This window comes from Oncorhynchus masou, chromosome 22 (genome assembly GCF_036934945.1).
Source record: "Oncorhynchus masou masou isolate Uvic2021 chromosome 22, UVic_Omas_1.1, whole genome shotgun sequence".
Classification (NCBI taxonomy): domain Eukaryota; kingdom Metazoa; phylum Chordata; class Actinopteri; order Salmoniformes; family Salmonidae; genus Oncorhynchus; species Oncorhynchus masou.
This window is the reverse complement of record NC_088233.1, coordinates 14855923-14882825: the sequence shown is the minus strand read 5'-3', so window position 1 is coordinate 14882825 and position 26903 is coordinate 14855923. Positions and strand designations below refer to the sequence as shown.

The window sequence follows — 26903 nt, the reverse complement described above, 5'->3', positions numbered from 1 at the left end:
ACGACATACACTATTCTAAAATCAGCTTTGAGGGTCGTTTTTAAGGTAAAATAGAGCCTGGGTTTGACAGTATTTGCTTGAAGTTGCTGATCTGCCTTCCTTTGTGTGTCCATCTTCTCCTCCTCAGCCCCCAGACCCCCTACCTCTGTATCATTTGGTGGAGTCACCAACACCTCCTTGGAGCTGACCTGGAGTGGTCCTGCAGGCAGCGACTATGACGACTTTGACCTGCAGTGGGCCCCCAGGGACCACCTGTCTGTATTCAACCCCTACCACACCCGGACCTCCGGCAGCCGCATTCTGAAGGGGCTATACCCAGGACGCCTGTACAACTTCATCCTGCGTACCGTCAGTGGGGCTGGTGGTGGTGTTGGTGGTGGGAGCTCTGCCTACAGCCCACCCATCTACAAGAGCATTCGAACAAGTAGGCTATACTGTACATTGTTCAAGTAGTGCAAGACTGAGGCGAGGTAGCTAAAGTTGTTGCTTGGCTGGAACAAAATCCTGTGCACGGTACAGCTCTGACCTCTGCACTAGAGAGAATATAGTGTGACCATGGCATTTTGATCTCTGTTCTTACCTCTGGAGTCCTCTACCGTTTATCCCGTCCATAGAGCCAGAGCGTGTCCAGTACCTGCACTGCCGCCCCCAGAACTCCACCTCTATCTCCTGCTCCTGGGCCCCTCCGGAGGCCGACTTTGACTCATACACTATTGAGTGCCTCCAGGACTCCCACGCCCTGGTGTACTCCCAGCGGACAGGCCGCGACAGAACCCTCTACCACATCACCCAGCTGGAGCCACACAAGCGCTACACCGTCTCCGTCAAGGCCATCTCCGACAGCATGACCAGCGAGGCCGCCGAGGACAGCGTGGTCACCATGATCGACCGTGAGTACCGACGGACTTGTGATTGCCATGTGGTCGGGGTGACCGTGTGATGATGAGCACAGGGATAGACATGATATGGTCAACGTCATTGCCATTAGCTGTTACAGTGTGTATGTATGTCCCTCTGGTCATTCTATAGTCATCATGACTGATTGTAATCATGATACTTATCCTTTTAGGTCCACCCCTTCCTTCCCTGACCACTCGGGTTAACGACAGGGCTGCTCTTGTCACCAAAAACACCATCTTGTTCAAGTTTAACTGCAGCTGGTTCAGTGATGTCAATGGAGCCGTCAAGTTCTTCACAGTGGTGGTGACCGAGTCTGAAGGTAAGGGGACTGAAGTTAGAACAAACATTGTACAAGTGTCAGTATGTCAGTGGATGGATGGCTGGATGATGTTTATTCTCCCTCAAAAGGACTTTCCACAGCAATAGGTCTGAGTCTGTTACTAAACCTCCTCATATGTGTGTTTTCTCCCTCCAGACGATGAAAACCTTCAACCAGAGCAGCACCACCCTCTGCCTTCTTATCTGGACTACAAATCCAACAGTTCCATCAAGGCCTACCAGACCAGCTACTTCCCTAGCCGCTGCACAGAGGGGCCAGGAGACAGCGGGACTCAGAGCTTTGAGATCAGCCTGGGTACAGGCATGGACACCCTCGGGGGTGGCTGTGACCACCTACAGGCCCAGGACAGGGAGCAGAACCCAGACACACACAGAGACCACAACCCATTCTGTGATGGCCCACTCAAACCCAAAACTGCATACAGGTAGAGTACAGGGTTCCGCCCAAATCAATCAAGTATTCTCCCACTGTCTGGGCAGATCTGTAGTTTCTTTGTTGCTGATTTCTGCCAGCAGATTTCTCCCTGTTGTGTATGATGATGTCATACCGCTGCTGGACAGCTAGATGTTAGACCGCTTCTCCCGAGTGCCGCAGCGGTCTAAGGCACTGCATCTCAGTGCTAGAGGAGTCACTACAGACCCTGGTTCGATTCCAGGCTGTATCACAACCGGCTGTGATTGGGAGTCCCATAGGGCAGGGCACAATTGGCCCAGCGTCGTCCGGGTTTGGCCGGGGTAGGCCGTCATTGTAAATAAGAATTTCTTGTTAACTGACTTGCCCAGTTAAATAAAGGTTGATAGTGCAATTTTCCTTTATCTGTAGTTGATCGAATTGGGGCCTTAGAGTTTAATTCGGTAACACTTTATTTGGATAGTTCCAAGTAGTTGGTATGCAGATTTTCAGTAGATGTTCAATAACTCAACAACATTTCAACTAACTATCCAATAACTAACCCTAACCGTAGCCCTAACCCTCATTCTAAACCTAATCCTAACCGTAATCTTAGCAAGCAGTTGATTATCAACAGATAGTTTGTTAATAGTAAGACCATCTGTAGATCATGTATATGGGACTATCTAAATAAAATGTGACCTGTAATTCAACTCTGTTATTGTCATGCAGTGGGACGATAATGAGATGTCATGGTTGTCTCTCTCTTCTCTCTAGGCTCAGTGTGCGTGCGTTCACCCAGCTCTTTGACGAGGAGCAGAGCAGATACAACCCACCCCTCTACACAGACACTTACCTGTCCCTTCCCCTGGTAACAGAAGCAGGTGGGACACTTTTCACAGACCACTCTGATTGGATTATGGTGTGTGATGCTGATGTTTCAAATCAAATCAAATCAAATGTTATTTGTCACATACACATGGTTAGCAGATGTTAATGCGAGTGTAGCGAAATGCTTGTGCTTCTAGTTCCGACAATGCAGTAATAACCAACAAGTAATCTAACTAACAATTCCAAAACTACTGTCTTATACACAAGTGTAAGGGGATAAAGAATATGTACATAAAGATATATGAATGAGTGATGGTACAGAGCAGCATAGGCAAGATACAGTAGATGGTATCGAGTACAGTATATACATATGAGATGAGTATGAAGTTAATGAGAAATGCTGGTGAGTGATGGGTCCTCTGTGAGAAACACCATTGATTGGTTGCTTCTTCCTCTCACAGAGCCCCTGAGCGGTGTGATCGAGGGCATCAGTGCCAGTATGTTCCTCATTGCCATGATGGTGGGAGTCACTGCACTGCTCATCTGCAGACAGAAGGCTCGCAAAGTGTCAGTTCCTGGCCCTCCCTGCCTCATATACTTTGACCTATACGCTGCATACTAGCATGTCCCTGGCTTGGCCTGGATTTGTGTTTTGTATTTATTATGGATCCCATTAGTTCCTGCCAAGGCAGCAGCTACTCTTCCTGGGGTCCAGCAACATTAAGGCAGTTATATACAATTGAACTTATTACATTGCATAACACTTTTCACATCACATTAAGTGTGTTCCCTCGGGCCGCTACTCTACTACCTCATATCTACAATACAAAACAAAATACGCGTGTGTAGTGTGTGTCTTATCATGTGTGTCTGTGCCTGTGTGTGTGTCTCTCTTCACAGTCCCCGCTGTTCCGTAAGGTGTATTTTTATCTGTTTATTCAATCTGATTCCACTGCTTGCTTCAGTTACCTGATGTGGAATATAGTTCCATCTAGTCATGTACACTACATTCTAGCTTGCACTCTACATACTACACCTGTATGCTGACATCCAAACTGTGATTACAGGAGTGTGCAGGAGGGGCCAGTGGTCCGAATGAGCATGAGGAGAGAGAGGCCCACCTCAGGAGTACACATGGGCGTCAGGGGGTAAGAGGAGAGGCCATATGTGATCAGTTCTATTGGGGTTTTATGTCTTATACAGTGGGGCAAAGAAGTATTTAGTCAGCCACCAATTGTGCAAGTTCTCCCACTTAAAAAGATGAGAGGCCTGTAATTTTCATCTTAGGTACACTTCAACTATGACAGACAAAATTAGAAAGAAAATCCAGAAAATCACATTGTAGGATTTTTAATGAATTTATTTGCAAATGAAGGTGGAAAATAAGTATTTGGTCAATAACAAACAAGCAAGATTTCTGGCTCTCACAGAACTGTAACTTCTTCTTTAAGAGGCTCCTCTGTCCTCCACTCGTTACCTGTATTAATGGCACCTGTTTCAACTTGTTATCAGTTTAAAAGACACCTGTGCACAACCTCAAACAGTCACACTCCAAACTCCACTATGGCCAAGACCAAAGAGCTGTCAAAGACACCTGAAAATTGTAGACCTGCACCAGGCTGGGAAGACTGAATCTGCAATGGGTAAGCAGCTTGGTTTGAAGAAATCAACTGTGGGAGCAATTATTAGGAAATGGAAGACACTGACCACTGATAATCTCCCTCGATCTGGGGCTCCACGCAAGATCTCACCCCGTGGGGTCAAAATGATCACAAGAACGGTGAGCAAAAATCCCAGAACCACACGGGGGAACCTAGTGAATGACCTGCAGAGAGCTGGGACCAAAGTTACAAAGCCTACCATCAGTAACACACTACGCCGCCAGGGACTCAAATCCTGCAGTGCCAGACGTGTCCCCCTGCTTAAACCCAGTACATGTCCAGGTCCGTCTGAAGTTTGCTAGAGAGCATTTGGATGATCCAGAAGAAGATTGGGAGAATGTCATATGGTCAGATGAAACCAAAATATAACTTTTTGGTGAAAACTCAACTCGTCGGGTTTGGAGGACAAAGAATGCTGAGTTGCATCCAAAGAACACCATACCTACTGTGAAGCATGGGGGTGGAAACATCATGCTCTGGGGCTGTTTTTCTGCAAAGGGACCAGGACGACTGATCCGTGTAAAGGAAAGAATGAATGGGGCCATGTATCGTGAGATTTTGAGTGAAAAACTCCTTCCATCAGCAAGGGCATTGAAGATGAAACGTGGCTGGGTCTTTCAGCATGACAGTGATCCCAAACACACCGCCCGGGCAACGAAGGAGTGGCTTCGTAAGAAGCATTTCAAGGCCCTGGAGTGGCCAAGCCAGTCTCCAGATCTCAACCCCATAGAAAATCTTTGGAAGGAGTTGAAAGTCCGTGTTGCCCAGCAACAGCCCCAAAACATCACTGCTTTAGAGGAGATCTGCATGGAGGAATTTGCCAAAATACCAGCAACATTGTGTGAAAACCTTGTGAAGACTTACAGAAAACGTTCTACCTCTGTCATTGCCAACAAAGGGTATGTAACAAAGTATTGAGATAAACTTTTGTTATTGACCAAATACTTATTTTCCACCATAATTTTCAAATAAATTCATTAAAAATCCTACAATGTGATTTTCTGGATATTTTTTTCTCATTTTGTCTGCGGCAGGGTAGCCTAGTGGTTAGAGCGTTGGACTAGTAACCGAAAGGTTGCAAGTTTGAATCCCTGAGCTGACAAGGTACAAATCTGTCGTTCTGCCCCTGAACAGGCAGTTAACCCACTGTTCCTAGGCCGTCATTGAAAATAAGAATTTGTTCTTAACTGACTTGCCTAGTAAAATAAAGGTAAAATAAAAAAATAAAAAATAGTTGAAGTGTTCTCCCACTTAAAAAGACGAGAGAGGCCTGTAATTTTCATCATAGGTACACTTCAACTATTTTTTATATATATATATAATAAAATATGTGTTTTCTGGCAGGATAAAACTCACAAAGAAATTACCATTAATGAGTTTCAGCCATTTACATGTATCTCCCTTTTTTCCCCAGTAATCGTCGTATTTCAAGGTATGTTTAAATGCTTTTGTTATTAGTTTCACCCAATTACTGTAAGTCCTTTTTGGTTTGTCTTTTGCTCTACTCTGTTTTGCTCAAAACGTTTTATCTGTTGATCCTGCAGCCCCATCAAGATCATGCACTTTGAGTCCCACTACATTAAACTCCAGGCTGACTCCAATTACCTACTGTCTGATGAGTACGAGGTAAGACTGGATCACATTCACTGTCAGTTGGGCAATCTCGTTCACACATATTAGCATTAGAGTACATTTAGTTGAAATCTGAATATTCCTATTACCTTTACTTTAATAAAGAAAAACAATATAGAAATGTCTATATTTATTTTCTGATAACTCTCCTTTAATTTAAAGTTGTGAAATGGTAGATTGATTGTGAAATGTTATGGAATGCATACAGTATTTACGTACAGTAGGTATCTATGGTAACCCTAACATGCCACTTCCTGTGTAAGGACCTGAAAGACGTAGGAAGGAACCAGCCCCTGGACACAGCCCTGCTGCCAGAGAACAGAGGGAAAAACCGATACAACAACATCCTGCCCTGTGAGTCAAACAAACCATGCTATTTCATAGGGTTCAAATACATAGACAAAAGACAAGGGGATTGAGAGATTTATTCATTGTCTGCTGAGTTTTGTCTGCAAGGCTCATGTACAGTAGTAATGCTCTTTACCTTATTTTAAAATGTATTATGTACATGGTCATGTATGTGTCATAACAGTGGAGGCTGTTGGAGGGAAGACGGGTCATAATAATGGCTAGAATGGAGTTTATGGCTGGAATGGAGTGAACGGCATGGTATTAAACACGTGTTTGATACCATTCCATTTACTCCATTCCAGCCATTATTATGAGCCGTCCTCCTCGCAGCATCCACTGTGTCATACTAAAATGCCAACTCAATGTCTTTGTACATGGCCTGTGTTGTGTAGACGATTCGACCCGTGTGAAGCTGTCCTATGTGGATGATGATCCGTGCTCTGACTACATCAATGCCAGCTACATTCCTGTAAGTTATCCAAACACACGGACAAATTAGAACCAACTGCCACTCTGGTCAAATCCCCTCTGTTGCGTGGTGTCGGGGATGGGGCGCTGGAGGTGGTTGGTTGGGGTTGGGGTGGAGCATTGGAGGCAGTGGGGTATAATGTGAACAAAGACAGTACTGCATGAACTCAGTTAGTCATGGCAGGATTGATTGTTTAATTATCAGCCTTATTCCTCAGTTAGTATACCTGGGATGAGCTACTTACTTTGCTCCCTGTCGAGCATAAGGCTTCAACAAGCCTACAGTCCTAAGCAGCTTTTTCATCTTCTCCCCAAACTTTCCTAGTGTAATAAAGGTCAGATGAAAAACAAAATGTAAATGAAATCTCTTCTTCTTTCAGGGGAACAATTTCCGTAGGGAGTACATCGCCACTCAGGGCCCACTTCCTGGAACCAAAGATGACTTCTGGAAGATGGTGTGGGAGCAGAACGTCCATAATGTTGTCATGGTGACCCAGTGTGTGGAGAAAGGCAGGGTGGGTAGAAGGAGCAGTCATTTTGCTTCGTCCGGGCCAGTGTTGTCCATTTGGGAGTAGCTGCTATCATGTTCTATTAAACAACATGTTATTACAACATTGTTACTAGTGTAATTACAATGTTATTATCCATGTGTTTCCAGGTAAAGTGTGATCACTACTGGCCCTTCGACCAGGACCCTCTGTATTACGGAGACCTCATAGTTCAGATGTTGTCTGAATCTGTGCTGCCAGAATGGACTATCCGGGAATTCAAGATATGTAGCGTGAGTGTGGATGACACTCACTGATTTTAAAAATACCAGGTTGTAATGTAGAAAGTTATATATTGTGTGTTGGCCTTATATACAGTTTCATACATAGTAGTGATTGGATTTTAACATATTGAAATATGACCATAATTGTCTTCACCTAATGCTGTCTTGATATATCATATGTGACAGACTACAGTATAGTAAATCAAATCAAAAATCAAATCAAATTTTATTAGTCACATGTGCAGAATACAGTGAAATGCTTACGAGCCCCTAACCAACAGTGCAGTTTTTTAAAAAATGGATAAGAATAAGAGATAAAATTAACAAGTAATTAAAGAGCAGCAGTAAAAATAACAATATATACAGGGGTGTGCTGGTACAGAGTCAATGTGCAGGGGCACCGGTTAGTTGAGGTAATTTGTACATGTAGGTAGAGTTATTAAAGTGACTATGCATAGATGACAACAGAGAGTGGCAGTGATGTGGAAAGGGGAGGTGGGACAATGCAAATAGTCTGGATAGCCATTTGACTAGATGTTCAGGAGTCTTATGGCTTGGGAGTAGAAGTTGTTTAGAAGCCTCTTGGACCTAGACTTGGCGCTCCGGTACCGCTTGCCGTGCGGTAGCAGAGAGAACAGTCTATGACTAGGGTGGCTGGAGTCTTTGACAATTTTTAGGGCCTTCCTCTGACACCGCCTGGTATAGAGGTCCTGGATGGCAGGAAGCTTAGGCCCAGTGATGTACTGGGCCATATACACTACCCTCTGTAGCGCCTTGCGGTTTCCATACCAGGCAGTGATGCAACCAGTGGATGGTGCAGCTGTAGAACCATTTGAGGATCTGAGGACCCATGCCAAATATTTTCAATCTCCGGGGAATAGTTGTGTGCTTCACGACTGTCTTGGTGTGCTTGGACCATGTTAGTTTGTTGGTGATGTGGACACAAAGGAACTTGAAGCTCTCAACCTGCTCCACTGCAGTCCCGTCGATGAGAATGGGGGCGTGTTTGGTCCTCTTTTTCCTTTAGTCCACAATCATCTCCTTTGTCTTGATCACGTTGAGGGAGAGGTTGTTGTCCTGGCACCACACGGCCCTGTCTCTGACCTCCTCCCTATAGACGGGCTCGTTGTTGTCGGTGATTAGGCCTACTACTGTTGTGTCATCGGCAAATTTAATGATGGTGTTGGAGTCGTGCCTGGCCATGCAGTCATGAGTGAACAGGGAATACAGGAGGGGGCTGAGCACGCACGCCTGAGGGTCCCCTGTGTTGAGGATCAGCGTGGCCGATGTGTTGTTACCTACCTTTACCACCTGGGGGCGGCCTGTCAGGAAGTCCAGGATCCAGTTGCAGAGGGAGGTGTTTAGTCCCAGGGTCCTTTAAGGGCACTATGGTGTTGAATAAGTAGCTAGCTGTGTGTACACTCTTAGAAAAAAGGGTTCCAAAAGGGATCTGGAGGTATAGGAGAGCCCTTTCTGGTTCCAGGAAGAACCCTATTTTGTTCCAGGTAGAACTCTTTTGGGCTCCATGTAGAACCCTCTGTGAAAAGGGTTCTAAATGGAACCAAAAATGGTTCTTCAAAGGGTTATCCTATGGGGACAGCTGAAGAACCCTTTAAGGTTTTTTCTAAAAGTGTAGTCAGCCCCTAGTAAGTCTCTCTTTCCAGCTGTGTCCTGTCTTCCATGCAGGAGGACCAGTTGAACTACTCCAGGGTGGTACGTCAGTTCCACTACACGGTGTGGCCTGACCACGGCGTCCCAGAGACCACCCAGTCACTCATCCAGTTTGTCAGGACTGTCAGGGACTACATCAACAGGACCTCCGGGTCTGGGGCTACCGTGGCTCACTGCAGGTGGGTCCCCCATTCAACACAAAACAACACTCTAGGACACACTGAGATATAGTGTATTATCTTCCCTGAAGAAACGGTTATAGCTACAGCATGCAGTAATGACCAGGGTTGAGGTCAGTTCATTTTCAGTTCAATAGAAATTGACTGAGATTATGTAGTCAAATTATATTTACCCTCTCCGTTTGGGTAGTGTGACTAAATTTGATCTGGCCTCTGACCCTCTGTCTCTTTCTTTCTCTCTCTGTCTCCCTCTCCTCCCTATGACAGTGCTGGCGTGGGCCGCACAGGCACCTTCATATCCCTGGACAGAGTGCTGCAGCAGCTGGACACCAAGGACACAGTGGACATCTACGGAGCTGTCTTCGACCTGCGCCTCCACCGCTCACACATGGTTCAGACTGAGGTGAGACTGTCTGTTGGGGTCCACTGGCTGTGTGTGTGTGTGAACCCCAGAACCCATGTTATGTAATAACATATCCTGTAATAACAGTTATGTTTCTGGATGTGGTAATTTTCTTTCCAGTGCCAGTATGCTTACCTGCACCAGTGTGTGAGGGACGTCCTCCGCGCCAGGAAGCTTCGCAGTGAGCAGGAGAACCCCCTCTACCCCATCTATGAGAATGTGAACCCTGACCCCCAACGAGGTAGGCCCTCACATTCTTTAGAACTCTCTGTATTGTAGTTCATAATTGGAAGACATCACAGATGATCTATTCTTTCAAATATTAGCCTGGTGCATGGTCCAGTCTGTTTGTGCTTAGCCAACTCCTGTCTGTGTTAGTAATATAATATACGCCATTTAGCAAATGTTTTTATCCAAAGCGACTTAGAGTTATGCTTGTATACATTGTATGTATGGGTGGTCCCGGGAATCAAACCCACTATCCTAGTGTAGCAAATGTGTATGACATGGCAAAGATAGTAGAGATGGCTTCAACACATACAGTGTATAAGACCAGGTTACTTAATAAGCAACTCTTTCAAACACACAATGCAGCTATGGTAGCACATATCTATGAGGTTTGCTAGTTGGCTGTCATCACAAATTATATTTTTTGTTTGTTTTTTTGCCTACAGATATGGTATATGCCAGTTATTAAAGATTGTAAGGACTACTGAAGGAGAGAAAAAAGAAAAGAGTTTGTACTTTCACAAGTATAGCACTGCAGGGATACGTGGCAATTTTATTTTTCTACTATTTTTGTTGATTGTTCTTTCCAGATATTATGAAATATAGTAAGATGTATAGCTATTTAATTATATTAGATAATATGAAATTTAACTGAATTGTATATACATGTCTTATATCTGTGTGTTTGTGTATATGCTTTACATTTGCATTGTTGGCATTTGTACACAGTTTTTTCATTTTTTTTTTGTTAAACTATCATTTGCACATTATTATGTGGCACAGACCAAAAAACATTATACACTGAAAACTGTAAAAAAAAAATATAATAATACATCAATCAAATTCCTATAACAGTATTCACATATTCAATAAGTGTATAGGCTACTGTAACTTTCACAAGTCACTTTTCTAAAATGTTAGACAAACATTATTTCTGTTTGAAGTTACACTTATTATCATAAGCACTGAGGACATACATAAATATATGATATATGTATGTCGATGAATACATTATACATGTATTTGTAGATATTGTATAACTGTGATATATCGCTTGAATATAAAAAAGGATTATCATATGCGTTATGAAAGCACACATGCATGTTGTGTAATTCACATTTGTGTGTAGCCTATGTAAAATAAGAATGATGTATTTTATCATCATGTCATGGAACTACAAATCACACATCTGTAAATCCACAACCCTACATTGTCAACATGACTGTAATCATATGAGTGAATGATTGGATTCTGTGAATCGTTACACAAATGATAGTAGTTACTGAATGCAGTTTTCCCATGTTGCAATCAATGTAAGCCTGTAATAATATCAAGATGAGGGAATTAATATATTCTTCAAGTGTTTCAATAAAATACTTACATACCTGAAAAAAATATAATTGATATATGATTCATTGTCAATATTGATGTATGCTGGAGTCATGATTTGGTGGGATGCCACCAAAAGTAACAAACCTCATCCCCGCGCGTGCGCAGTTCACCACATCGAAAATGATTGCTTCAAACTCTCGGAAGTTTAGCCAAGTTGCTGTGATGTAGCTGGCCAGCTAGCTAGTTACATACATAACGTTAGCTAAAAGACGGTGCGACTAAGGTAAAATAGCTTATTTTATTGTTCCACTCTATATCGAGACATAAAGGATTATACATGGAATTACATCAATTGGCGTTCGAAAACAAGAATGTTAGCCACCTTTGGAAGAAGTTGTGATTGTTTTTTTGGCGCTTTAGCAACCTAGAGGAAGGATGGTGGAGTTGAGCTAACACAACAGGCTAACGCTAGCTTAATATGCTATAGCAGAGCTAGCTAGCTTGGTTGCGATCGTTTGTGTCTAAAACGTTTGGAAGAACGACCCCATCCATTTGCCAGGGATTCGTATGTATCCGTTAATGTATTAGCAAAGAGCTGCATTTGATTCATCTTAGTTGTTGACCAATTACTAATGAGCTAGCTAACGTTAGTTATCTTGGCTAGTAAAGCCTAACGAGTCCGGAGAACTAGCTAACTAGTTAGCCAGAAAGCTACACATGAAGGTGCTACGCTAGTTTGTCCACACCACGTCTAACCAATAGATGAAGATACTATCGCTAAATTAACAATTATATTAGTCATACCGTTTCATATCAATACGGTAACTAAGTCAAAACCTTGTAATCCGATCTCATTTAAAAAAGCTTTGGCCCATGCTACTACAATGGAGTTAACCACCGTAGCTAGCTAATTAGCTTTCCTTGCTAGCGAACGTTACATTTCTTTTTAAACTTGGAAGACACAAAGGCTAACTAGCTAGCTAACTCCAATTGTATCACACACTAGCTTGCTAGATCATCAGTTGTCAAATGTATTCGTACAGCTAGCTACCTAACTTGGCTGACAGTAAACTAAATGTGTGCAGGGCAGGCCCACATTTTATGTTGGCATAGCAGAAAAAGCATCATGACTGCTCCTCCTCAGCCTCGGAGGAAAGAACCAGGGATACTGGTGGCTGGCTCTAGGTAAGAAAGAAACCCGCTGTTAATAAAGAGTTTGTCACTTTGTCTCTTTCACATCAATCACATGTAGCTAACTACAACTCCATGATGTTCATTCACTCACTGACACTGTATTGGCTCTAATGGTTTCACATTCCTTATCTCCCAGACATCAGATGGTGCTCTGAAGAAGCCATGGGAAGCTGCTTGAGCTGTCCAGAGAAGGAGTCAATCCCAGATAATCATCAAACCAAATTTAAGGTTGGTCTCTTGATCTTTTACTACAATCCTACTTCAATGGTGGGCCATTGCCGAGCGAAGTCAACCCAAATTCTAGGTATGACAGATTTCGCAACATGTAAAAAACAATCTGTGGACTTCCCACCTGAATTAATGGGAAATATTGTTTTCACAATGAATACCATCTTCAGTGTAGACATGTTTGTGTTGACTGACACAGAGTGTTGTCTAAAGTTATTGTTCTGTTGCCAGGTGATAAATGTGGATGATGATGGGAACGAGCTGGGCTCGGGCGTGATGGAGCTGACAGAGGCAGAGCTGGTCCTCCACACCCATCGCCGTGACGATGTTAGGTGGCCTTACATGTGCCTGCGTCGCTATGGCTACGACTCCAACCTCTTCTCATTCGAGAGCGGCCACCGCTGCAAGACGGGACCAGGTCAACTAATAGAGATTTCCATTCCACACAATTATTGTTTTAACTTATTTTATTCGTTGATTTTGTAATTTTCAACAACCATTCTCAGCGTATGTCACTCCAAAGCTAACTAACGTATGTTGTGCTTCAGCTGCCTGGGCTGGAGTATACATACAACGGTGTAATAATGTTGAAAATGTTATACACAGTGTTGTGGATCTTAACATGAACCATGGTAAACATCAGAATACATTGAATCACATCTGCAACTAGGTCCATTAGGCCCCAACAACATCAGATTTGTTGTTGATATATTGACTTGGACCTGTCATTGATTATGCTGCAATGCCAATGACACATATGTCTGTGTGGTTATTTTTGGACTCCATCCATGCTTTCAAAAGGATGAGGACTGGTGGTGAGAGAGAGGGAGGGGTGGGGGTTGTGACTGGGGGGTGGTTACTATGGGTTCCGGTAAGTCACACTCCTTGTGTTCGCACCTCATGCTGTGATGATGAATGACATAATACTGTGATTACCAGAAATATTAGTCAGAAATATAATCATTATGGCATCGTGGACTTAAGTATGGATTGGATGTCCATTTTAGTGATTCTATTTCTGTGGTTACAGTATCGATGCCTGTGTCTGACTCTGTGTGGTGTTGTGCTGTGAGAGGGAGTTTTTTTGTTTGTTTTGTTGCACAAGTAGAGCATAGCTGTGTGTTCTGTGTTTTCTCTTTGTGCATTATGCTGTGTTAGTTAGTTTGTCTCTTTTGTTATGTTGTAATTATGGTAGTTCAAATCAAATTTTATTTGTCACACATACACATAGTTAGCAGATGTTAATGCAAGTGTAGCGAAATGCTTGTGCTTCTAGTTCCGACAATGCAGTAATAACCAACAAGGAATCTAACCTAACAATTCCACAACTACTACCTAGTAAAGGGATAAAGAATGTGTTCCTTATTGATATTTTGCTATCTTTTCCTTGTCCTTTATCTCTACCACTCTGTTGCCTTCCCCTACCTAGTCCATTTAGATCAGTGATCACAAGGTAGACAAGGGTATAGGTTCGAAGACCCGATAAATGTACAAACCTTTTGTAAACATGAAGGTCTACGCAGTGCTGATAGTGTTTGTGCGTCTCAATTGTCTGTATTGCGGTCGTGCGCCCATATGTGATTCCTGGGTTGTTTTTTTAACTGCAATTTCACTGTTTTGACTGCAGTTTGACTGTGTTTTATTTGTTTCTTGTCTTTGCATTTGTTTGTGTTTTTAGGGATCTTTGCCTTCAAGTGTGTGCGGGCAGAGGAGATCTTCAATATGCTGCAGGAGGTAATGCACAGCCACAGCATCAGTGTGGTGGAGGAGGCCGTGCTGGAGGCCAACCACCAGTCTGGTAAGACCTTATTCATCCTACAACTAGAACTGGCCCAATTATGAATACTTCTTCCCATACTTGCAATGACCTGAAATGCCCATTGCCATATATACAACACAGAAATATATATGATTTCCATGTTGCCGGACATTTGAGAAATGTACAGGACCTGCATTGGGTGCGTAACCTGATTAGGGTATCCCCCCCCCCCCCCCTCCCCAGTGCTCAGAATGACAGAAATCGCATGTAGAATAAGGTAATTCATTTTAACAGAACATGCAAGTCTAGGATGAAACAATGTGCGGTCCGGTCCTTCTTACCCAATTCTGATGTGCTCTTTGAACATGTTAGAATAACTGTCCACGTTTACTTTTCCTCAGCCAATTTAAAAATGTATATATATTTTTTTATTTTACCTTTATTTAACTAGGCAAGTCAGTTAAGAACAAATTCTTATTTTCAATGACGGCCTAGGAACAGTGGGTTCGTTCTGCCTTGTTCAGGGCAGAACGACAGATTTGTAACTTGTCAGCTGGGGGATTCAAACTTGCAACCTTCCGGTTACTAGTCCAATGCTCTAACCACTAGGCTACCCTGCCGCCAATCACTAGAATATGTCAATCTACTATAGTTGAAAAGTTTAGGCTACCTATTCTTTTGTTTAGCTTGTTGAGAAAGAAATGGCCTGTTCCAAATAGTCTCTGGGACATTGTCCCCACTGACCCCCCCCAGTTCTTCCCTTCTCTATGTCTATCTAGCGCTGGGCTACTCTGTCCCCACCGTGCCCAATGGTGTGACCCGGATCCCTTCGGTGGGCGAAACCCCCTCGCACCCCTCCACGCGCCACCCGTCTGTGGCCAGCACCCGCCTGCCCTCGGTGGGAGAGGAGTCCTCACACCCCTTGCTAGTGGCTGATGATGCGGTGAGAGAGCAACTCAACACCAAACTATATATTTTTTCTGGATAAAAGGGGCTTAGGTGGAGGTCGGGGGCTTGGCAGGTGTGTCTGAATTTTAAAGAACATTTTAGAGGCCCCCGTCTTGGCGGTGTAAATACATTATTGCATTTGTAAACTAATTTCCTGCAATTCTATGCATTTTGCCATGGCTAATGCTGTGTTCTTTTGCTCAAACATGACTAAATCTATACTGCTAAATTCAAATTTTCAAATCTTTTTGTATTTTTTTTTAACCTTTTATTTAACTAGGAAAGTCAGTTAAGAACAAATCAAATCAGATTTTATTTGTCACATAAACATGGTTAGCAGATGTTAATGCGAGTGTAGCGAAATGCTTGTGCTTCTAGTTCCGACAATGCAGTAATAACCAACCAAATTCTTATTTACAATTCTTCATTCCAAGATGGCGTAGCAGTCGGTCGTGTGTTGTTATTGTGTGTTTTATCGTGTGTAAATAGCCTTTTTTTTTTTTCCTCGTATATATTTTAATCTCACTTTCTATCTATGAACAAAATATACTTTCCTGCAACCCGCCTCACCCAATATGGTACGGATCTGCTATTTTTATTCCGTAACTGAAACCTCCGTCAGCTAACTAGCTACTAGTCTTTGTTAGCCACGGCTAGCGGTCTCCTCCTTTTAGCTCGGACACCACCAGCTTCAGCTCAGACAATACATGCCAGTCTGCACAGTGCGATATCAACCCAGAGCATATCGGACTGCTTCTCCCTGCCACATCACAGGATTCCTGCCACTCTGGATCATTACACCAGATCATTGCAACTAGCTAACTGCTACCAAGTGGCTACTGTTAGCTAACGCCTCTGTCCCGAAGCAAGCACCAGTTAGCCTTGAGCTAGCCACGAGCTAGGCCCATATACCAGCTAATTCTAGGGCAACAATCCCTCTTTTGCCAATTGTGCTGGACCCTTTGTTGGCGGCGCGGAGCCCCGCCGTTCCATCATGACTTGTCTGATGACGCGGTCGCCCGATGTGGTCTCAACGGGCTTTTCCTTTGCGATGTCGCCAAAGACCCATCTTCATGGTACCCCATTTTGTTTCTGTCGGCCCTAGCCTCGAACTCAGGTCCTGTATGTACCTAACTGACCCGCTCTGCCCATTCATCGTCATTTAACCATTGCTGTCTTAGTTATCCTAATCAACAGAGCAATCAGTCCCGCAGTCACTGTAGAGCCATCAGTCCCGCTCACCTTGCCTTAGATAGCTCTTTTGTCCCACCACCCACACATGCAGAGACCTCACCAGGCTTAACTGGTCCCACCAGAGACGAAACCTCTCTCATCGTTACTCAACGCCTAGGTTTACCTCCACTGTACTCACATCCTACCATACCCTTGTCAGTACATTATGCCCTGAATCTATTCTACCACGCCCAGAAATCTGCTCCTTTTATTCTCTGTTCCCAACGCATTAGATGACCAGTTCTTATAGCCTCTGTGCCCAAACAGTTCAAGCTTCTACTTCTAAAAATCCACCTTTCCAGAAGTAAGACTCTCACCGTTGCTGCTTGCTATAGACCCCCCTCAGCCCCCAGTTGTGCCCTGGACACCATATGCAAATTGATTGTCCCCTCACTTACCTTCAGAGTTCGTACTGTTAGGTGACCTAAACTGGGGTATGCTTAACACCCCGGCCATCCTACACTCTGAGCTAGATGCCCTCAATCTCACACAAATTATCAATGAAACTACCAGGTACAACCCCAAATCCGTAAACACGGGCACCCTCATAGATATCATCCTGACCAACCTGCCCTCTAAATACACCTCTGCTGTCTTCAGCCAGGATCTCAGCCTCATTGCCTGCATCTGTAAATCGACCTGGCCTGGGTATCCTGGAAGGATATTGGCCTCATCCCGTCAGTGGAGGATGCCTGGTTATTCTTTAAAAGTGCTTTCATCACCATCTTCAATAAGCATGCCCCGTTCAAAAAAGAACTAAGAACAGATATAGCCCTTGGTTCACTCCAGACTGCCCTTGACCAGCACAAAAACATCCTGTGGCGTACTGCATTAGCATCGAATAGCCCCCGTGATATGCAACTTTTCAGGGACGTTAGGAACCAATATACACAGACAGGAAAGCAAAGGCTAGCTTTTTCAAACAGAAATTAGCATCCTGCAGCACAAACTCCAAAATGTTCTGGGACACTGTAAAGTCCATGGAGAATAAGAGCACCTCCTCCCAGCTTCCCACTGCACTGAGGCTAGGAAGCAATGTCATCACCGATAAATCCACGATAATCGAGAATTTCAATAAGCATTTTTCTAGGGCTGACCATGCTTTCCAACTGGCTACCCCTACCCCGGCCAACAGCAACTTGCACAAGCCCCCACCCGCTTTTCCTTCCCCAAAATCCAGATAGCTGATGTTCTGAAAGAGCTGCAAAATGTGGACCCCTACAAATCATCTGGGCTAGACAATTTTTATTTTTTTATTTTACCATTATTTAACTCGGCAAGTCAGTTAAGAACAAATTCTTATTTACAATGACGGCCTAGGAACAGTGGGTTAACTGCCTGTTGAGGGGCAGAACGATCAATAATGAACCCTCTCTTTCTAAAATTATCCTCCGCAATGTTGCAGCCGCAATTACTAGCCTGTTCAACCTCACTTTCGTATCATCTGAGATCCCTAGAGATTGGAAAGCTGCCGCGGTCATCCCCCTCTTCAAAGGGGGAGAAACTCTAGACCCAAACTGTTATAAACCTACAGTTGAAGTCAAAAGTTTACATACACTTAAGTTGGAGTCATTAAAACTCATTTTTCAACCACTCCACAATTTTTTTGTGAACAAAATATGGTTTTGGCAAAAGAAAATAATTTTTCCAACGATTGTTTAGAGAGATTATTTCACTTATAATGCATAGTATCACAATTCCAGTGGGTCAGAAGTTTACATACACTAAGTTGACTGCCTTTAAACAGCTTGGAAAATTCCAGAAAATGATGTCATGGCTTTAGATGCTTCTGATAGGTGAATTGATATAATTTGAGTCGATTGAAGGTGTACTTGTTGATGTATTTCAAGTCCTACCTTCAAACTCAGTGCCTCTTTGCTTGACATCATGGGAAAATCAAAAGAAATCAGCCAAGACCTTAGAAAAACAAATTGTAGACCTCCACGAGTCTGGTTCATCCTTGAGAGCAATTTCCAAATTCCTGACGGTACCACGTTCATCTGTACAAACAATAGTAAGTATAAACACCATGGGACCACGCAGCCGTCATACCGCTCAGGGAGGAGACGCGTTCTGTCTCCTAGAGATGAACGTACTTTGGTGTGAAAAGTGCAAATTAATCCCAGAACAACAGCAAAGGCCCTTGTGAAGATGCTGGAGGAAACGGGTACAAAAGTATCTATATCCACATTAAAACGAGTCCTATATCGACATAACCTGAAAGGCCGCTCAGCAAGGTACAAGCCACTGCTCCAAAACCACCATAAAAAGCAAGACTACGGTTTGCAACTGCACATGGGGACAAGGATCGTACTTTTTGGAGAAATTACCTCTGGTCTGATGAATTGTTTGGCCATAATGACCATCGTAATGTTTGGAGGAAAAAGGGGGAGGCTTGCAAGCCGAAGAACACCATCCCAACCGTGAAGAACGGGGGTGGCAGCATGTTGTGAGGGTGCTTTGCTGCAGGAGGGACTGGCGCACTTCACAAAATAGATGGCATCATGAGGTAGGAAAATGATGTAGATATATTGAAGCAACATCTCAACACATCAGGAAGTTAAAGCTTGGTCGCAAATTTATTTATTTTACCTTTATTTAACTAGGCAAGTCAGTTTAGAACAAATTCTTATTTTCAATGACGGCCTAGGAACAGTGGTTTAACTGCCTGTTCAGGGGCAGAACGACAGATTTGTACCTTGTCAGCTCGGGGATTTGAACTTGCAACCTTCCGGTCACTAGTCCAACGCTCTAACAACTAGGCTACCCTGCCGCCCCAAATGGACAATGACCCCAAGCATACTTCCAAAGTTGTTGCAAAATGGCTTAAGGACAACAAAGTCAAGGTATTGGAGTGGCCATCACAAAGCCCTGACCTAAATCCTATAGAAAATGTGTGGGCAGAACTGAAAAAGTGTGTGCGAGCAAGGAGGCCTACAAACCTGACTGTTACACCAGCTCTGTCAGGAGGAAAGGGCCAAAATTCACCCAAATTATTGTGGGAAGCTTGTGGAAGGCTACCTGAAACATTTGACCCAAGTTAGACTATCTTAAAGTCAATGCTACACTAAATTAGTTTTTAGTATGTAAACTTCTGACCCACTGGGAATGTGGTGAAAGAAATAAAAGCTGAAATAAATTTTCTGTACTATTATTCTTTTCACATTTTTAAAATAAGTGGTGATCCTAACTGGCCTACAACAGGGAATCTTTACTGCAATTAAATGTCAGGAATTGTGGAAAAACTGAGTTTAAATGTATTTGGCTAAGGTGTGTGTAAACTTCCGACTTCAACTGTATATCCATCCTGTCCTTCCTTTCTAAAGTCTTCGAAAGCCAAGTTAACAAAACAAATCACAGACCATTTCGAATCCCACCATACCTTCTCTGTTATGCAATCTGGTTTCCGAGCTGGTCATGGGTGCACCGCAGCTGCGCTCAAGATCCTAAATGATATAACCGCCATCGATAAAAGACGATACTGTGCAGCCGTATTCATCACCCTGGCTAAGGCTTTCGACTCTGTCAATCACCGCATTCTTATCGACAGACTCAACAGCCTTGGTTTCTCAAATGACTGCCTCACCTGGTTCACCAACTACTTCTCAGAGTTCCGTGTGTCAAATCGGAGGGCCTGTTGTCCAGACCTCTTGCAGTCTCTATCGGGGTGCCGCAGGGTTAAATTCTCGGGCCGACTATTTTCTCTGTGTATATCAATGATGTCGCTCTTGCTGCTGCTACCCTCGTAAAAATCCTACCGATCCTTGACTTCGGCGATGTCATTTACAAAATAGCCTCCAACACTCTACTCAGCTAATTGGATGTAGTTTATCACAGTGCCATCTGTTTTGTCACCAAAGACCCATATACTACCCACCACTGTGACCTGTATGCTCTCGTTGACTGGCCCTCACTTCATATTCGTCACCAAACCCACTGGCCGCAGGTCATCTATAAGTCTTTGCTAGGTTAAGCCCCTCCCTTATGTCAGCTCACTGTAGCAACTCCCACCTGTAGCACGTGCTCCGGCAGGTTTATTTCACTGGTCATCCCCCAACTCCCACTTTGGCCTCCTTTCCTTCCAGTTCTCTGTTGCCAATGACTGGAACGAATTGCAAAAATCACTGAAGCTGGAGACTTATCTCCCTCACAAATAATTTAATAATCAGCTGTCAGAGCAGCTTACCGATCACTGCACCTGTACACGCCCATCTGTAAATAGCACACCCAACTACCTCATCCCCATATTGTTATTTATTTTTGCTCTTTTGCGCCCCATTATCTCCACTTGCACATCTATCATTCTAGTCTTAATGCTAAATTGTAATTATTTTGCCACTATTGCCTATTTATTGCCTTATTTCCCTAATCTTACTACATTTGCACACACTGTATATAGATTTTTCTATTGTGTAATTGACTGTACGTCTGTTTATTCCATGTGTAACTCTGTTGTTTTTGTCGCACTGCTTTGCTTTATCTTGGCCAGGTTGCAGTTGTAAATGAGAACTTGTTCTCAACTGGCCTACCTGGTTAAATAAAATAATTACTTAAAAAATAAATAAATAATGAACCCTAACGATGTTGGGCCAATCTCAGCCGGGTGTGATAGTCTGGAATCGATCCAGGGTCTGTAGTGACGCCTCTAGCGTTGAGATACAGCGCCACTCAGGAGCCCCTTTTTATTCTCAAAGATATTGTAAAAAATATATAGGTTCATTATCTTTCTGCATACTTTATAACTGGATTTAGTCGTTGATTTATTATTTTTGTTACACTGTTTGGACTTAAGCGACATGAAATAACACTTAGGCAGCCCGCACAAAAAAATGTAATGGCAGAAAACTCCCTTCAAACACATTAACATCTGAGGGAATAGAATAAGGCCAGCACACTGAAATACTCCAGCCCCCATAGCTTTATATACTGAGTGTACAAAACATTAGGAACATCTTTCTTATATTGTGTTGCACCCCCTTTTGCCCTCACAACAGCCTCAATTCGCTTGGGCATGGACTCTACATGGTGTCAAGTGTTCCACAGAGATGCTGGCCCATGTTGATGCCAATGCTTCCCAAAGTTGTGTCAAGTTGGTTGGATGTCCTTTGGGTGGTGGACCATTCTTGATACACATGGGAAACTGTTGAGCGTGAAAAACCCCATCTGTGTTGAAGTTCTTGACACACTCAAACCGGTGCGCTTGGCACCTACTACCATACCCCGTTCAAAGGCACTTAAATCTTTTGTCTGGACCATTCCCCTCTGAATGGCATACACACAGTCCATGTCTCAAGTCTTACAAATCCTTCTTTAACCTGTCTCCTCCCCTTCGTCTACACCGATTGAAGTGGATTTAACAAGTGACATCACTAAGGGATCACCTGGATTCCCCTGGTCAGTCGGTCATGGAAAGAACTGATGTTCCTAATGTTTTGTGCACAGTGTAGATGAAACAAGACCTCCCAATAGAAATGTTTGAGTTGTTTGGCAGAGCGCATTTTGAGGTCTCCTAGACCAGGGGTTCTCAAACCTTTTGTGTCTGGGGGTACCTTTTTGTGAAAGAAAATTCAACAGGGAACCTCTCAAAATCAAAACACAACTTGTGTTAGATAAAAATGGCATATAAGGAGTTGTACTCCAGCAGTGCATGGCTGGACGAACCAAGGCTCGAGCCATGGGAAGGAACATTTTAAAGGCCTGCACCAGAGCATTAAAAAAAACTGTTTAAGCTAATTTCCTGCGTTCTATACATTTTGTCATGGGGCAGAGACATTTTTGTTGTTGCAGATTTAAAGCTGCTATCTTGAAATTTGACACATTTTACCATGACGGAGAAAATTTAGCAGTTTTAAAGTTTAAACTACAGTGCATTTGTTTTTTGGGGGGGGGATACGGTTGGAAAATGTATATTTGGGGGAGTTACTATGGATACCAATATCCCTGTGAGCCTCCCAGGCCCATGTTGCTCAGGGTTAAGAACATACATTTTGATTAATAATATTACCAGGATCCAACTTTTTTTCTCTCACTGGGATATCTACTGTTCCAGACAGGGTTTAGTTTTTAAATGCAGGGCCTCTTTATATTAATCTATTAATGGGCTAGATTTGGTTATAATGACTCAGTGCATTCAGAAAGTATGTTTCTACAACCTGATTGGAATCCACCTGTGGGAAATTCAATCTATTGGACATGATTTGGAAAGGCACACACTTGTCTATATAAGGTCCCACAGTTGACAGTGCATGTCAGAGCAAAAACCGATCTATGAGGTCAAAGGAATGGTCTATAGAGCTCCGAGACAGGATTGTCTCGAGGCACAGATCTGTGGAAGGGTACCAAAATAATTCTGCTGCATTGAAGGTCCCCAAGAACATAGGGGCCCCTATCATTTTTAAATGGAAGATGTTTGGAATGTCCGAAATCTTCCTAGAGCTGGCCGCCCTGCCAAATTGAGCAATTGTGGGAGAAGGGCCTTTGTCAGGGAGGTGACCAAGAACCCAATGGTCTCTGACAGAGCTTCAGAGTTCCTCTGTGGAAATGGGAGAACCTTCCAGAAGAACAACCATCTCCGCAGCACTCCACCAATCAGGGCTTTATGGTAAAGTGGCCAGACGGAAGCCACTCCTCAGTAAAAGGCACGTGACAGCCCACTTGGAGATTCTCTGGTCTGATGAATCGAAGATTGAACTCTTTGGCCTGAATGCCAAGCGTCATATCGAGAGGAAACCTAGCACCATCCCTACGGTGAAGCATGTTGGTGGCAGCATCATGCTATTGAGATTTTTTTCAGAGGCAGGGACCGAGCAAAGTACAGACACCGCTTGAGAGGATCTGCAGAGAAGAATGGGAGAAACTCCCCAAATACAGGTGTGCCAAGCTTGTAGCGTCATACCCAAGAAGATTCGAGGCTGTAATCACTGACAAAGGTGCTTCAACAAAGTACTGAGTAAAGTGTCTGAATACTTATGTAAATGTGATATAATTATTTGTATTTTTTTGTATATATTTGCAAACATTTTGAAAACCCTTTTTGTTTTGTTCAAAAAAAAATATATTTTACAATAAGTCTGTAATGTAACAAAATATGGAAAAAGTTAAAGGGGTCTGAATACTTTCCAAATGCGCTGTATGTGAGAATGGCGCGTTTCTGTTTCCTAGTAAAAAATAGAGTATGTGTTTCCAATGACATAAACCAATTAGTAGGCCATTTTTACTCATAATTGGTTCAAATCACACGATGCACACGGATGTCATTGGAAACACTTATCTTCCTCTATCTAACATAGAAACACACTATTTTCACATATGTTGCTGTTGGGGTGGTGCTGGAGATGATGAATATGAAATTCCCATTAAGCTGTTCTGCTTTCCAAACAAGATATGGACCTTGCTACAGTAGGCTAGGAAAGACAAATGCTAGGTGTCTTTGTAGCTTTCCTTTGGCAGACTATCAACAGTAGCCACTACTGAAGGTTTACTTCTATAAATCACTTTCCCTAAAATAATATCAGTAGGTAGATTGATGGGTGATTATTTTTGTTCTCACAGCTCGCGTGTGTGGTGTAAAGGAATCCAACTCATGTACTGTTTGAGTGCTTGAGAAGTTGTGGGAGCGTGGTGGTGCGTCAATGAATGGCCAATCATATTGTTAAAATACAAATAGCATGACTTTTCCGTGTGTAGTCTAGTCTTCAATGGTGGACTGCGACAGAGCAGGTAAATGTGGAACTGGAATGTTAAAATGCGCGGAGTTATTGTTTTTACTGGCCCCGGCCATAATGTTGGACTCTGATTACATTGTGTTGTATTACACCCACTAAACTTATTCCATGGATCCCTTGGCCAAAATAATGTTTATTTAAATTGAGAACCCTGTCCTAGACTAAAGAGAACATCCACTGTGACATTGATGGGTAATATGTAAAAGCTGCCGAGTTGGTGTGATGACGATGTTATATTAACCCCGTCTCCTGATCCGTCTACAGATCCACACCTATGTGAACACTACAGGTCTGCTGAATGACCAGCCTCGCCCTCTGACTGTTCCAGCCCCCCTAGACAGCCCCGACTCAGGCCAGTCCCAGGGTTCCCCTACACCCCCCCCTCCACGGGTAGCCAGACCAGAGCCTCTGCCCCCCATGCCCCAGCTCCAGGAAGAGCCCCAGGTACTGCTCGAGCCCCTGGGAGTGCGCTTTGTGCTGGGACCCACCCCTGTGCAGAAGAAGATGGCCAAGGGGAAGCAGTCTACTGGGGGTGGAGATGGAGAGGAGGCAGAGGAGGACCCAGAGTCCCAGGATCTTGGAGAGGGGGAGATTAACAGCCACACTGACACACACTGTGCCACAGAGGCCCCAGCCCTACTGGAGGGCCAGTCTCAGCCGCCCCACACACACTCCAACGGCACCTCTGTCGGGGTTACTGCCCCAATAACAGCCCCCCGCCTCCACCGCACGCCCCCCGACACCCTGCAGAATGTCAACAACTCAGCCCAGCGACGCACGGCCCTCTTGGACTATGAGAACCTCCCGGCTCTGCCGCCCGTCTGGGAGACCCGCAAGCCCAGCAACGAGGAGGTGGAGAACAGTGGAGGCGGCCAGGGAGGGTTGAAGACGCCATCCCTCAACGGCTACAACCACCACCACCACTCCTACTCCCACCCCCTGTCAGCCTACCCCTCTCTTTCAGCCATGGAACCCTCCCACAACTACGTCAACACAGAGAATGTGACGGCTCCTCTCAGCGCCCGCTGTGCCCCCGACATGGTACGCCGCCGCACCGACGGACCCACCATCTTCAACTTTGACTTCCGCCGGCCGTTGGGGCTGCTGTCTCAGGAGCCTCCCAAGACGCTCAACTACATTGAGGTGGAGATGGAATCTACCACCACCTCTTCATCCGCAGCTGCCAAGGGTGCCTCCTCGGACACCAGCAATCCCCACACACCCCGCACCCCCACCTCGCCGCTGCCACCTACCACCCCCACGCGCCGCACCGAGCTCTACGCCTTCATTGACATTGAGCGCACCGCCGCCATGTCAAGCCTGCAGAAGGCTCGGCCGCGCGATGACGGAACGTCGAGGAAAACGCGGCACAATAGCACGGAGCTGCCCACCAAAAGCACTGTCTGACTGAACGGATCCTCCTGGCACCTTTTTCTACTATGAACCCCTTTAGAAAAAAAATGTGAAGGCAGTCTACACAGGGGACTTTCTTAATTAACACAGGCCATGGAGACATTGGAAATGTATTCAAAGAGACTCCAGAAATTGGTCTTAAATGAGATTTAAACAGACTTTCTGTTGTGTGTGGTTGGTTACCAAAGTAGGTACTTACTTGCGATATACCAATTTATTCCTATGGTAATATAATACCTCTTCTCCTTCACTCATTCTACAGTGCATTTGGGTTGTTTATTATGTTAATAAGACTGGACTGCATTCCTCCTCACCCCCATCCCCTCTCTGGTACAAATCAGAATTATTGAACAAAGCATTCCATTTAGCCATTTTGAATGATATGATTCACTACATGCATTGCTGCTGTAATTTCAGTATCTGAGGATTACATAAGTACACTACATGTTTCTGACTATGTACACTAGATCCTGGCACAATAAATGTCTGTTCTGTTTTGATGTTTTCAACCCATCAATTGCCCCCCCCCCCAACTCTAGTCCTAGATGACCTAGCACTGATTCTAGTACTAAACTAGATATGAATATACGGCATGTTTCTCTGTCTAGACATTGCTGACGCATGCCAGATCTTATAACGCCCGGATAGGTATTTTACGTATTGGTAAAACACAGGTTCTAACAATCTGGTGCACGACGTCACGCCACCATTGGTTGTGATGCATGCAGCGTCGGAGCGGGGAACGCAACCCAAGTTTTGATGCAGTTTTGAGACTTGGTATTGGGTATGAGTCGATGTGTAAATGACAGGATGTGGTTCGATATCCCTCTTGTTAATTCTATTTGAACAAATCAGATTATGCCATCTGATATCTGTGCAGTTCTAATTTGGCTGTCAGCCCTTCAATTTATAATATTCTTTAGCGACAAGGTTATTTTTGTGGGTATTTATAGTGGAGCTGTCCCATCACAAAAAAATAAAAAATTGAGCCAGTCAACTCACTAGCCAACTGATTGTTCAAGATGTCACCAATAGTGAAGGAGCTAGGCACAACAGGGTGCCTTTAAAAACATGTTTTTACAATATGACGTTTAGGGCTCTGTTCGATATGTATCGCGGAAGTTCGATGTTCGTGTGATTGAAACTTCAAAGCCATGTTTCTGCATATAACGTCAACGCTGCATATGTCTGCTCAATTGGAAATTACCTTTACATTGCTATTACGCTATTTGAAACTCTAGGGGCG

The 26903-nt window shown here is 43.9% G+C and overlaps 2 protein-coding genes across 3 annotated transcripts in view; both read left to right on the top strand.

Moving 5' to 3' along the window:
• LOC135509054 (receptor-type tyrosine-protein phosphatase beta-like) overlaps positions 1-11226 on the top strand; it is a 42950-nt gene extending 31724 nt beyond the window's left edge. The window contains exons 20-36 of one of the 2 annotated variants that reach the window (XM_064929363.1): positions 128-424; positions 615-890; positions 1070-1219; positions 1376-1664; positions 2408-2514; positions 2923-3028; positions 3529-3609; positions 5537-5554; positions 5667-5748; positions 6018-6108; positions 6498-6574; positions 6954-7088; positions 7232-7354; positions 9032-9195; positions 9463-9598; positions 9719-9839; positions 10273-11226. In XM_064929363.1, coding sequence (XP_064785435.1) covers positions 128-424; positions 615-890; positions 1070-1219; positions 1376-1664; positions 2408-2514; positions 2923-3028; positions 3529-3609; positions 5537-5554; positions 5667-5748; positions 6018-6108; positions 6498-6574; positions 6954-7088; positions 7232-7354; positions 9032-9195; positions 9463-9598; positions 9719-9839; positions 10273-10295 — 2276 coding nt within the window. In that variant the 3' untranslated portion in view covers positions 10296-11226. Of the gene's footprint in view, positions 1-127; positions 425-614; positions 891-1069; positions 1220-1375; positions 1665-2407; positions 2553-2922; positions 3060-3528; positions 3610-5536; positions 5555-5666; positions 5749-6017; positions 6109-6497; positions 6575-6953; positions 7089-7231; positions 7355-9031; positions 9196-9462; positions 9599-9718; positions 9840-10272 lie in introns of those variants that run through there. The other variant, XM_064929364.1, reaches the window with a different exon arrangement.
• Positions 11227-11321: 95 nt separating this feature from the next.
• LOC135509055 (fibroblast growth factor receptor substrate 2-like) lies at positions 11322-26157 on the top strand. The gene is made up of 7 exons (XM_064929365.1): positions 11322-11441; positions 12244-12343; positions 12489-12580; positions 12812-12998; positions 14259-14378; positions 15119-15282; positions 24509-26157. The coding sequence occupies exons 3-7, from the start codon at positions 12515-12517 to the stop codon at positions 25649-25651; spliced, it is 1680 nt and encodes a 559-aa protein (XP_064785437.1). The 5' UTR covers positions 11322-11441; positions 12244-12343; positions 12489-12514; the 3' UTR covers positions 25652-26157.
• Positions 26158-26903: the final 746 nt, after the last annotated feature.